The sequence below is a fragment of the Talaromyces stipitatus genome, genomic scaffold, assembly GCF_000003125.1.
Source record: "Talaromyces stipitatus ATCC 10500 scf_1105507295527 genomic scaffold, whole genome shotgun sequence".
Classification (NCBI taxonomy): domain Eukaryota; kingdom Fungi; phylum Ascomycota; class Eurotiomycetes; order Eurotiales; family Trichocomaceae; genus Talaromyces; species Talaromyces stipitatus.
In genome coordinates this window covers 4230920-4243508 of record NW_002990114.1, presented here as the reverse complement: position 1 = coordinate 4243508, position 12589 = coordinate 4230920, and the positions used below count along the sequence as shown (strand labels likewise).

The 12589-nt window shown below is 47.8% G+C and overlaps 6 protein-coding genes across 6 annotated transcripts, besides 1 other annotated feature; 4 read left to right on the top strand and 2 right to left on the bottom strand.

Annotated features, from left to right (window-relative positions):
- Window positions 1-338: 338 nt before the first annotated feature.
- On the top strand, window positions 339-1202 carry TSTA_095870 (signal recognition particle 19 kDa protein, putative; the record flags this gene model as incomplete). Its single annotated transcript, XM_002479256.1, has 2 exons — window positions 339-771; window positions 838-1202. The coding sequence occupies 2 exons, from the start codon at window positions 339-341 to the stop codon at window positions 1200-1202; spliced, it is 798 nt and encodes a 265-aa protein (XP_002479301.1).
- A 531-nt stretch (window positions 1203-1733) lies between these two features.
- TSTA_095860 (C6 transcription factor, putative) lies at window positions 1734-5447 on the top strand (the record flags this gene model as incomplete). Its single annotated transcript, XM_002479255.1, has 5 exons — window positions 1734-1865; window positions 1934-2475; window positions 2525-2564; window positions 2614-3649; window positions 3706-5447. The coding sequence occupies 5 exons, from the start codon at window positions 1734-1736 to the stop codon at window positions 5445-5447; spliced, it is 3492 nt and encodes a 1163-aa protein (XP_002479300.1).
- Window positions 4917-4958: a microsatellite.
- A 306-nt stretch (window positions 5448-5753) lies between the features above and the next one.
- On the bottom strand, window positions 5754-6501 carry TSTA_095850 (TCTP family protein; the record flags this gene model as incomplete). Its single annotated transcript, XM_002479254.1, has 3 exons — window positions 5754-5998; window positions 6066-6342; window positions 6487-6501. The coding sequence occupies 3 exons, from the start codon at window positions 6499-6501 to the stop codon at window positions 5754-5756; spliced, it is 537 nt and encodes a 178-aa protein (XP_002479299.1).
- A 1271-nt stretch (window positions 6502-7772) lies between these two features.
- Window positions 7773-8198, top strand: TSTA_095840 (uncharacterized protein; the record flags this gene model as incomplete). The annotated part of the gene is made up of 2 exons (XM_002479253.1): window positions 7773-8037; window positions 8059-8198. 2 exons carry the CDS (start codon window positions 7773-7775, stop codon window positions 8196-8198), a joined length of 405 nt encoding a protein of 134 aa, XP_002479298.1.
- A 692-nt stretch (window positions 8199-8890) lies between these two features.
- Window positions 8891-10206, top strand: TSTA_095830 (sphinganine hydroxylase Sur2, putative; the record flags this gene model as incomplete). The annotated part of the gene is made up of 2 exons (XM_002479252.1): window positions 8891-9572; window positions 9623-10206. The coding sequence occupies 2 exons, from the start codon at window positions 8891-8893 to the stop codon at window positions 10204-10206; spliced, it is 1266 nt and encodes a 421-aa protein (XP_002479297.1).
- Window positions 10207-10576: 370 nt separating this feature from the next.
- TSTA_095820 (uncharacterized protein) lies at window positions 10577-11188 on the bottom strand (the record flags this gene model as incomplete). Its single annotated transcript, XM_002479251.1, has 2 exons — window positions 10577-11026; window positions 11087-11188. The coding sequence occupies 2 exons, from the start codon at window positions 11186-11188 to the stop codon at window positions 10577-10579; spliced, it is 552 nt and encodes a 183-aa protein (XP_002479296.1).
- Window positions 11189-12589: the final 1401 nt, after the last annotated feature.

Sequence of the window (12589 nt, the reverse complement as noted above, 5' to 3'; positions counted from 1 at the left end):
TTGAGATGCCGAGGATGAGATTGGTGGTTATCGCCGTGATCGGCCATAAACTGTCACGCTTTGGATAGACTGATGGTTGATTTGTTCTATTAATGTAAATTGCTGATAGAACACACCTCTAGTCTGACTCATGAATTGTCAATATCATGCAGTGTATGCTGTTCAGGTGGTGAAGTCATCGAGGAATTGTATTATTCCTCCGTATTTACTGTATTGATTGTGTAATATTACCATACTGATACACCCCACCAAAATGGATTTCGCACGCACTAAAGCAATCATGTCAGCATCAGACCTGCTCTTCCTACGTCTTCGACTGCTTATACTCTCACCACAAAATGTCGCGCCAAGCTCAAGTCGAAGAGCTCTCTGACTCGGACCCAGAGGAGGTCGCTCCCTCCGGGGATCTGCCCGCAGACCACATCATCTCTCCGTCCATAATGCACCCTCCTCCGGGGAATATGCCTCCCCCAGGAATGGCAGCGAGACCTCAACCACGACCACCACAGGAGATACCCAAACACTTCCACTGCTTATACGCCGTTTATTTTGATAAGACTCGTACGCGCACAGAGGGAAGACAAGTTTCTAGCAAAGTGGCAGTGGAGAACCCGCTTGCTAGGGATATTCTCGATGCGTGTCAACAGCTGGGGTTGAGAGTTGGCTTTGAGCCGGAGAAGTTGCATCCAAAGGATTGGGCGAATCCAGGTCGTGTCCGAGTTCAGCTCAAGGATGAGGATGGGAATCTTTTGAATCCGCGTGTCAAGAACAGTACGGCCTCTTCAATTCGTGGATTTTTTCCTGGTTAATGTGCTAATTTACTTTGTTTCATGGTAGAACACCATCTTCGAAACCTAGTCGCACAATTTTTACAAGCACATCCCACTGACGAAAAGTCTCCCTTCCGACTACGCATTCACGGTTTGCCCATGCCAGACAAGCTTCCTGATCCTCCCGCAGCCCCTCGAGGATGGAAGATTGGAAAGATCTTACCCATCCACTCCCCTGCATATTCAGGAGGTGGTGTGAGCGACAATCCTTTCAAGGACGCCATGGCCGAAATGGAGAAACTCGGAGGAATGCCCGGGATGCCCGGGATGCCAGCTCTTCCAGGTATGCCTCCTGGTCTGATGGGCATGGGAGAACCATCTGGTGCTGGTGAGCCGAAAAAAAAGAAGGAAAAGAAAAAGGGAAAGGCTTGATTTAGTTGTTTTGGCTCTTGTTCGGATGTATATACCGGTTGTTAGCTTTACGACTTTGCATGATACCGGCGTTGGGTGTTGTTTCTCCTTCGTGATATCATAGGGCTCATTGCAGATACGACATGTTACTGCTGTATATGGAATATGGCTATAAAATAATACTTTACAATCCCTCATTCTTGAGAATTTAATCAGAAAGAAGCTGTAATCCTCATGTGTGAAGAACAAGATCCGGTGGCATTGGCCAATCAGGCGCGGCCCATATAGCCGGTCAGACTCCGCATTTGAGGGCTGCTTCCCCCACTGCATCAGTAGTAGTCATCTCCACCTCTTGAAGAATAGAACGAGATCAGCACGACATAGACATTGAGCGATGAACTGATTATGAGTTTATGATAACGACCTGAATTCAAAAGTCGAACATACGACTTCGTGGCTCGAAGCTTTCCGAATCTCCGGAGGTGCTCTGTACAACAACCGATTCAACGCCATGCGCCGCGCTTCACATTAGACAGCAAGCATTAATATGCCATGTCTGAAAATACCTTCGAAGCTCGGTCGTCCTCCAGTCGAAATCATGTTGCTGGTGGACGACAAATAACCCGAAATCGCGCAAGCTACAGTTGCCACACATGCCGTAGGAGAAAGGTCAAATGCGACAAGGTAGATTCTTTCATTGCTGGAACTGAATCAGCTGTTCAAAGGCTAACTGCTGGACTGCCAATTATTAGATACATCCGATATGCGGTAATTGCATGAAAAACGGGTCTGAATGTGTCTACGATACTGCAACACCAAAGAAAAATGGCGACGTTGATGTTGACGACGAGTACAATCAACATGGAATCAAAAGGCGGCGGCAGACGTTGCGATCACTGGGCGAAGAAGACGACGATTCCAAGATGATGCTGGGTGAGCGGGAACAAACAGGTCTAAGAGGTGGCTCGCAAGCGATCGCTGCTCAACTCAACAAGCTCACCAATATGATTGAGAATCTGAGCAAGGCGAAAGGACCCCTGCCGGTGGAAGAAATGAGTCGGCAACTGCAGACAATAAGTCAGGATGTTGATCTACAGAATTCTGTTGGGTCCCGAGCGTCAATTTCGCACGCCTCGGCATTGAATAATAAGTCCATTTCTCGGGATACTAGCCCTCGTCGTATGGCGGATTCGAGCGGGGATGAGTTTCCTGTACCGGCAGGAAATGCTACTGATCCGGTGGATCCTGTTGGGTTGAATCTTGGACATTTGAGTCTTGAAGATGGTAGATCAAGGTAGGCTCAGGCATGCGATCTTCACTGATCTTCTTTCTGACTCGTATAGATATGTGGGAACAACTTATTGGGCTTATATCTCAGATGAAGTACGATATACATGCTGTCAATTTGCAAGTTTTTGACTGATAGGAACAGATCAACGAACTCAATCAACTCTTACGTGAACAACACGAATCACACGAGGTACCTTCATCAAACGATGCCGGCAATGATGTTGATGCCATCATGATCTCGGCAGACCAACCCATGACAAGAAATGCGTCCTATCCAACGGACAATCGCCGTCCACGGTATCGATCGTCAACCGGGAGCCATCACTTGAATAGGGCCCTTTTGTTTTCGGGGGAATCGCCTACCGCCTTCGATAAGAATATCGAAGCATACATGCTGGAAGATATGCCAACTCGGAGGCAGAGCGATATCCTATATAAAGGGTTCATGTCCGGCGTTCATGGTATAAGTCCAGTGTTACATCCGCCTACCATATTGCAATCCTATTACGCGTTCTGGGATTGGTATGAGAACAGCAGTTATTCGGGTGAACGTTGCCCGGACACTACGTTTATTCCATTGCTTTACGCTATATGGCATGGTGGATCTGTCACCATTTCTATTCACACAATCAAAGCGGAGTTTCCTAATGTTTCTAGCCGCTCTGAATTATGTGATCCGCTCCATGAACATGTGGTCACCTGGCTTGATAGAATTTCGTTTCCAAGAAATCCTTCTCTACATGGGCTAGTCGCCTTCCTCATTACGCGCACAATCCTATCTCGGGAAGAGGAACCTTTGGCGAGTAGTCTTTTTATCAGCACTGTGTTGAGAGTCGCTCAAACAATGGGCCTTCACCGGGATCCAGCCAAGTTTGGTATCAAGTCCAGTGAAGCCGAGACCCGAAGACGAATATGGTGGCATATCATTCACATGGATGGAGTGGTTTCTATGTCGTCTGGCTTACCCCCTTTGGTTTGCGACGAGAGCTACTGGGATGTGCGTGAGACGAGTGAAGTGAAGGATACGCTGTTAGGAACTCCGCAAGCCGAACAGTATTCCAAGCTGGTGGAAAGTAATTTGAGGCCACCAGATAATCCTGATGATCCGACTGTGTGTGGTGGTAACTCTATGGTGAACGTATTTTATCTTTGCGCGAGAGGGAAGTACGTAATGGCACGTAAGTAATAAACCAAACGAGAAGCACGTTGTCAACCAATTATTAACCGATTCCAGGAGCTGTTCGAAGGATTATGAAAATTCAGTTAGGAACGAAACCAGTCACAGGACGTGACATGGAAGAATTGAGATCCATATTGGTGGATCTTCAGTTTCAGCTAAATTCACTCATTAATCGCATTCCACTTGCACAGCACCCGAATTCCGTCAAGTCAAATGCTTCTCCTAGCAACTCATCGCTGTCTGCACCTCAGGGTCGAATTGAGCAAGGTTTGCTACCGGATGACGGTCCTGGCGGCTGCTCAGAGCAATATCACACTCCAGTTCTCGTAGCCTTCCATAAATGGGCGCGAATTCTTCTTTCTCTGTTTCTCGACAAAGCTTTCTGTGTTGCTTATCAGCCTTTCCTCAAGAATGCGAGAAGCCGGATATGGCCTACAGCACGTCAAGGTGCTCTACGACACTGCCATGGCTTCATGGAGAAGTTTATCGCATTAGCAACGGACCCTGATTTTCAGCCCTTCCAGTGGAGTTGGCCAGGAAATCATCAACCCATGCACGCTACCATGATCATGCTGATTGATTTGTACGAACGACCCAACAGCCCGGAAGCTTTGCGATCAAGGGCTTTCATCGACAAGATCTTTTCGATTAGTGGACCGGACGGAGGTGTTGTCGGTGGAGAAGATGGTGTCACTACAGCACGACCATTAAAAGACGGCGGACGAGAGGCATGGGACATGATGAGACGCTTACGAGAAAAGGCATGGCAGAAAGCCGGCCTCAACCCTAAACAATTATGGACAGAGCAGGCTCAAATCCAAGCTGGGGTTGGTCAAAATGTCAAGCGTACACCGACGCATCGATCCTCTCACGCAAGGAGACCGGTTGATACAGCAAAGCCGCTTGGAACGAAACCTGCTGGTGATGCGCAGCTGGCAGATTTCAATAGAAAATTTTTTGAAATGACCAGGAATCATGTCTTGCCTAATCCTGTTGTTTCGTCCTTGAGACAGGAATCGCAAAGCCAAGCCCCCAGGTCGCCGTCTGCGACGATGTTACCTCGATCTTCAAATGTGCCCATGCCAGTTCCGACACCACCACAACTCACCAATATACCTTCCAATATGCCATCACCATCTACCGGGTTCATACCAAGCCCATCTCTTGATAGTCAAAGTCTTGATGCAACCTTGGCTCTTGCCAATCTCGCAACTGGATCCGTGGTGGCCAGTCCAACTCCTCTCTCCAACGCTCAGAGTTTCATCCAACAACAAAGACAGCAACAGCAACAACCACAATACCGACAATCCAACCAACCATCCCCGAATTACCCCATAATGTCAACAGCAGCAACATCTCCATCCTCCTCTTCCCCCACAAATACAGCTACAACAAACTTCTCCCTAGACTCCGCACAAACCACCTCCGGCATAGCAGTGGCCACGAGTCCATCAGCAGGAGCAGGAAACGCACCCTCCGCACCAACACCGCCATCGATGATGGATCCCAATTTAAGCTTTGACTGGGACCAATGGGACGCCGTATTCGGACAACAAATACCCATGGCTGACGAAATTATTGAATTGGATCCTGTGGCTGGTGGGTTGGGGTTTGGGTTGTTTGGTAATAATGATCTGGGGGTTGATCTGTTTGATCATTCGAGTACGAATAATCAGAATAATGCTAGCAATATTGGATTCGGTGGTGGTGGTGGTGCTGCTGCTGGGAATGAGATGGCAACGACGCCGGTTGCGGGCGATGTATGGCGAGATTTTGAGACGTGGCAGTATCAATGAATGATTATTGCGTGTTTCAGCCTGGAAATATTGCTCCTTGTATATAATTTTATTGGCGATATCTAGTCTTCTACAAATACAAGGAAATTTTATTGAAGAAGTGTTGTGTCTTCTATTCATATTTCTTCGTGGCGACATAAATATTTTCAAGCGTCAATGGATAGACATGACATGACTTGACGATAGTAGACAAGCAAGACAGCGAGGAAAAAGTAAACGGGGTGTGGGAATCGTGTTTTTTGTGTGACAGGAAGACAAGATATAAATTTCTTATATTTTTGAAGATATAAGAATATATAAGAGAATTTACACCTTCATCTCCTCGAGACCGTGCTTCCAGACGGTAGCGAAGGGGGTGACACCGTCCTCACGGAAGTCGATAAGAACGTGCATACCGTTGGGGTCCATAGACTGGTTCATGAGGACATCGTAGTTGTCGTAGTTGGCAAGGATTTTCTTGACGGCGGCAGCGGCGCCGGATTGGAATTCCTTGATGGTCTCCTCGGAGGCACCCTTTTCCTTGAGCTTGTTGTTGACGGCTTTGACGTAGGCTACAAACCGTTAGTCCTTGTCCTCAAACCTTCCAAATCCGAAAAGAGAGGGGAGAAGGGAGCTTACACTTCAAGTGAGCCTTGAAAGCATCCTTGGAAGGCTTCATGCCCTCCTCAGTCTTCAACCAGACAAGACGGAACTGATCCTCGATATCGTGAACCATGACCTGCCCACCCTCACCACCTTCTTCTTCATCACCACCTTCAGCAGAAGGGTTGGCACCTTCGAGCTCGAAGTTTTCGGATCCCTTCATGTATTTGCGGCAGTCGGCGGTCCAGAGGACGGGGCCGTCTTCGACGATCTTGAAGGTGTCGGAGATGATTTCATCTCCGGTGATGATGTCCTATATCATAGGAGTTAGTCGAGATGGTTTATTGTTGCAATGTTGACAGTAACAGCGTCGCGGGGTTATCAATGGCAAGAAAGTAAAGAAAAAAAATAAACCCCGCTTTTTAATATATCCATAATCATAGACAGATATACGAACCTTGTAGATAATCATTTTGAAGAAGCGAAACGCGAATACTCGTAAGAAAAGAAAGGACTGCTGAAAAGAGGCTGGAGTATTGACAGAGGATACTCTGGAGAAGGGGAGAAAAAGAAGTTCTGGCTGAGGAAAGTAGAGGGGCAAAGTTAGCCTGTGTGAAGTTTTTGTCGCCTCTCTTTGGCTGCCCAGGTGGGGGAGCGGCGCTATGCTGCTTTAGGTTAGTGCGTCTGTTTCTGTTCTCCCTTTCTTTCTCTACTTCAGTTAGTCCTATCCTGGACATGACAGGCTGATAGGTAGAATTGCCTATTCGCTGTTTATGTGTCTATATATTCTCGAGAACTGAAGCCAATTGCATGCGTGCTGTGTGCGAACGATGTCCAATGTCTGATATTACCCACTATCCCGATCTGTCATAGTGGCCCAGGCTCACATAATCATGGAGATTCATACCGTTGTCAACCATCTATAGATGGATCTCCTCAGTGCATGTTCTGCTCAGTTACGTATGGGCATGACTCTAGGCTATCATATCTGGCAGATATGACTGAAACAGAACCAGGCCAGAATATCCGCTTCCGTACAGCATGCGATCCATGTTCAGCCGGCAAAGTGCGGTGCGACAAGAAACATCCTGCCTGTGATCGATGCATACAAACCAAACTGAGATGCTCGTACAGCGAGTCGCGCAAACATGGAAGACAGTCCTGGCGACAGAGATTGGCATCGGAGCGGAAAAAGATGGCTACAATTGCAGCTGAGGACCCAGAGCGCCAAGGAAGGCTCCTACAATGACTAGGAATTTGGTAGATTCGACTGGGTGGGAGTCTTTACTGGCTGGTTCCGCGCTGTTAATAACAGGAGATGGGTCTCAATTGAACTTTCAACAATACGATACAGATATTCTGTCTTCGTGGCCGTCTGATGGTGTTCTCAACACTGAAATAGGTATTGGGGAACTAGGCAGTTGGAATTTTGGAGCCCCTCAAATACCAGAGCCTGCAAAAGTATCGTCTCTTGCATCAACTGCTATATGCTATCTGAGAGCACGCACAACTGTGAAGCCCAAGCCCCATCTCTCTACTCAACTCAATGCAATATGTATCAGGGCTTTCCATCGTGTTCTTCTGATCCCACATACGCCAAATTAGTTCTCTCCCCATTTTCGACCGTGTGCTTGCCGCCAATAAAAGAAAGCTGCTCTTGAAGGCTGGAACAAACTCATAAGATGATGCACCTGCGCACAATGTCCTCATCTACTCCTTGTATACACATTGATCCTGTCCAAAATGGTCTTTTGGTACCGCATCCCAGCAACAGAGAAGCTTGGCAGCTCGGATGGAGCAGACAACGGTAGTTCCCCGCGTAGTGGCAGTATGAGGTATTCGCGTGACGCAGCACCAACCGTTGACCGGTTCAGTGTCCGTCCAACTGCGATTCAAGTCGGAATCCTCAATTTAGATGCCGATGAGCAGGCTAATTTGCGTCGGGTTCTCTTGCTTCGTGATCTGTACAGGACGGTAGACGCAATTGATGACATTTTGAATATGGATCGTAAGGATATAGAGAGTGCAGATGAGTTACATACCGAGCAGCGTACAGTAGACGCTGACTGGCATTTCACGTCTCAGAGGGGAGGTACAAGGCCTGATTCAGCACGTCAGCCAAATGAAATAGATGCAACCTGTCTACAAGACACATGTGAGGCCATATGATGCCTCAATCTCACCTGTATCCAGAGCTCTCCATCTCCTGATATATGTACTGAACAGTCTCATGGTGTGCTCGGACCCGGAACAGACAGACCGAGTGTCGCCACCCGATCTGTTCTCTGATTGGCTCTGGCGTGTGAGCTTTCCCTCTTCAGGGGCTGATTAGATAAGCGTCGGATGGGCAGGAATTTTGATCCTTGAACTTTCGCGACGACTTCTTATCGACTCGTATAAAGCCCCCTGTTTCTTTCGGCGTGGGAGAGTATATCGTACCATGACCGCATGTTTAATCGTCAATCCTTTTTATAATCTTTCTTATCTGCTTTGATGGTCTCCTGTGACTCAGCGCCTGGAGCTTACGCAAGCAACCATCGATCGATCTTGCGTTACAGTCTATCGGGTCAAGAGGCGAATCAATATTTATTCTTCATTCTTCGACTCTTTACTTCCACTCTCCTATTCTAATTATTCAGTATCAACTATCCTGCCCTGTCATCCTTGCACCGCTGGGCTGCCGTCGCCCCTTCCTTCTACACTCAGTGACTTGATCACTGAATCCGTCGGCCTAGCGTACTCCACCATAACTTCCCGACCTCGCAATCTACCGCTAAACAACAACTACAGCCTTTTCCTCGATTACCGATTGATCCTATCAAACATAATATTCGAACCTACATATCTTTATAATCCTGAACATGGCGAACTCTACCCTCGTCTCCGATCTGCCCCCGCTCCCGTCGTACACGTTAACCCCTCGGGAGCCGCTCATCGCACCCATCCCCGATAATGTCCTCTCCCTGATGCTGCCAGTAATCGCCTACTGGGCCGTATCCATGATCTTTCACGTCATCGATGTTTACGATTGGTTCCCGGAATATAGACTCCACACACCCGCTGAGCTGCTGAAACGGAATCATGTCTCTCGCGCTGACGTCGTTCGAGATGTTATTTTGCAGCAGGTGATTCAGACGATTGCGGGACTCAGTGTTTCGTATTTTGATCCGCCAGAGTGTACGGGTAAAGAAGCGTATGATGTTGCAGTTTGGGCGAGACGCATTCGCGTGTTCCAGACATTGGTGCCGAGTCTTTTTGGCTTGGTGGGTATTGATTCCGTGGGGTTGGCTAAGAATTTGTCTGGTTTCCCTTCTTTGGCTGCTGTTCTAGCAGGGGGTGTGTATCCGGATTTGTGGCAGACTTTGACTTTGGACAATGGGGTTGAAGTTGTTGCGCCGGCTTTTGCTGGGTGGGAGCTTGCTTTGGCAAGCTTCATATACAGCCTGTTTATCCCTGGGCTGCAGTTCTTGATTGCTATTTTGATTGTTGATACATGGCAATACTTCTGGCACCGGGCGATGCATCTCAATCGCTGGCTTTATGGTGAGTTCCTATCGACATATCTCTAAGCGATGTACTAATTAATTGTGTAGTCAAATTCCACTCCCGCCATCATCGACTTTATGTGCCTTATGCCTTTGGCGCTTTGTACAACCATCCCGTGGAGGGATTCTTGCTGGACACTGCGGGAGCCGGTGTGGCATTCATCGTTACTGGCTTGACATCTCGTCAAGCAATGTGGTTCTTTACCATGTCCACCATCAAAACCGTCGACGATCACTGCGGCTATCACTTCCCCTGGGACCCACTTCAACTCATCACATCCAACAACTCGGCCTACCATGACATTCACCACCAAAGCTGGGGAATCAAGACCAACTTCTCGCAACCCTTTTTTATCTTCTGGGATCGGTTCATGGGAACTCGCTGGGAGGGAGAAGTGAAGATGAAGTATGAACGTGCCCGGATCGCTGCCGAGAAGCAAGTTGAGCGCGAACGACTGGAGAATAATGGAGAGGATATTGATCGAGTTCTCGAATCGGAGCCTGGGCCATTAGATGCTGCATCGGAAGATTTTGCGACTCAAGAAAAGACGCCTTTCAAGATTATCCCTCGAGCTACTAGGTCAGCTTCACGACGGGCGCATGGCGTGAACGGCAGCATTCGTCAGAAGTAACCTCTGACTTGAACTTGGGTGTAGGTGTATGATGACTATGTACGACAGTAATACGGGGTAGCTGGCTACCTTATGTTTCGAGTTCGCTTTTTCCCCGGAGATTCGTTTTTTTTTTCTGTTCGTTCGCTCTTCCGGGGGTTCTTTTCGTTGTATTAATACAGTTTTTGTAATATTCTTTGACTGGCTTGTCGTTACTGTACAGCTTCGATAATCAATTTATTCTTTAATCGGTCAATTCTCGTCAGTCGCTAGAGGCTACTAGTGAATTGCTTTCTCCGGGGTAAGACAATGTACCATCTGAATATCCTTCAGACTGTCATACGACAGGTTCCTCACCAAAATCGCCTTCAATCATAACTGAGGGATTTTATCAAGTCAAATCAATCGCCTCCACCTCCGCCTCCTTAACCTTTCCCTTAGCCCATCCATCCCTAATCGTCTTCACCTCCTTCCACACCACCTCCCTCGCCTCCTCCCTATTCATCCCCCCTTCACTCATAAGCTTCTCATACTCCGTATGCTCATGCCTAACATGCGCCTCCACCGCCAAGGTAGCCTTTTTCTCATCTGGTCGGGTAGATATTCGACCTACTCGTCCAGACCCCTTTAGGAATGCATGCTGTAAGATCTTGGAGAGACAGGTGGGTGGGATGGAAGGGAAGGTGAGTTGGAGGAGTGATCGGGCTTTGAGGTTGGTGCGTATGTCGCGGTTGTGTGTTGCTAGGGCGCGGTGGGCGGCTGTTTGGGTCGCGGAGTGGAGGACGGAGGTGTGTATTGCGGATGGGATGCGGATCCCGAGTTGGTGGTTGAGTTTGTTGTCCTGTTCATTACTGAAGTGTTAAGATACCCTAGGTCGATATAAGGGGGAGGAGGAACGCACGTAAACAATGTAGATGGTATTACCGGCTTCTTTGGTTCGAGATTTGCAGTTGCGCGTTATGTATGGATCGCCTTTGGGAACGAAGATGTATCCTTCTGGCATGGGGGTGGATTTGGTGCATGTCTGTAGCAAACAGTCAGCAATAGTCAGTAATTGACATGATTGCTTGTCTGAGCAGGACTCGCCTTTTCATGCTCGTTATTTGGTAGATTATTATTTGGTCGTCTTGTTTTATGTCTCCATCTTGCTCTTGCACGTTTCGATTTCTTCTTGGCCGTAGGTGGACGAGGACGCATGATCCAAAGACATGATGCTCTACATTGAAGCAATTCAATATGGCCAAAGAAGGAAGGAGCACGCGGGCACAAAAAGACGTGTTGGGCACGTGCAGGTGTGGCTTGTGGTTCTGTGGCGCAGTCAGTTTCTATCCAGCTTCAGCAAACAAGAATCCACCAAGAATCTTTGCCTCTTAACTTCGTCTAGTCTCGAGCACACTGAATAGATTTGCATAGACTAAGAGATAAAGGGTAACTTTCTAGTGCGGCCAAATCATGATTCTCGTGATCTTCTGCATCGGTGACGTCAGACACTTAGACCTTAAAACTACTACATACACCTGAAGACATCCCCCTTTTCAATGCCGCTGAAGATATCTCTCATGTTGGTACGAGGCTTCTATTTCAGTTCTCATCAGTTCTCATCAGATCTCAGGAGAGTAGCGGAAATCACGCCAGGAGCTCCGATCGTTACTCTCGGCCAATTTACAATACAATCTGTAACCTGGCTAACGAGTCATGGTCCTCTCCGTTAAGGCCAGACACCGCGATCAGACACCTACTAGTGGAATATCGGATATTTACACAAGGCGGAGGAAGCATGAGACTCTACCTTTCTACCTAGGTATGTCTGCACCTGCATGTCACTGATGAGTAAGTTATGTTTCCTAGAAAGTTAACTGTATTGCCGATTGATACGATGAACAGCTCAGCTGAAACTAGGCACGAAGCCTAAATAGATGGGTCTGGGCACGGCAGGGCTGGAGAATCGTCTTCCGCTTCGCTCACGAGACCTGACAAAGAAGTTACCTAGGGACGGAGCATAGGAGAGGTGTCTTCGGTATGAGTATATCATCTTTCAGAGTACGGGAATAGAATCCCGTATGATTTGAAGTCTCCTCCTCCAGAGTATCGGGGTGACGGAGGACTCCGTGCTGCAATAGGTTGGAGATACCCCTCAGCTTGCCGTGGCTGACTGTACCACGATCTTGACTAGTTAAGTAAGTAAACTTGATTACGCTAGTCAATTTCCGATTCGATGCAACGAAGACCTTGATTATCACATAATTCACCTGCTTGTTCCGTCCGAGGCTCTGGCATTCTCCTGCATATACGTACTCGCGGAAAGAAGTTTTGGTCGGCACGAAGCGTGGACTTGCAGCAGGCACAGTATAGTCTATAGTGTATGCGGAATCATTCATCCTAGTAGCAGGACCTACTTATAGTG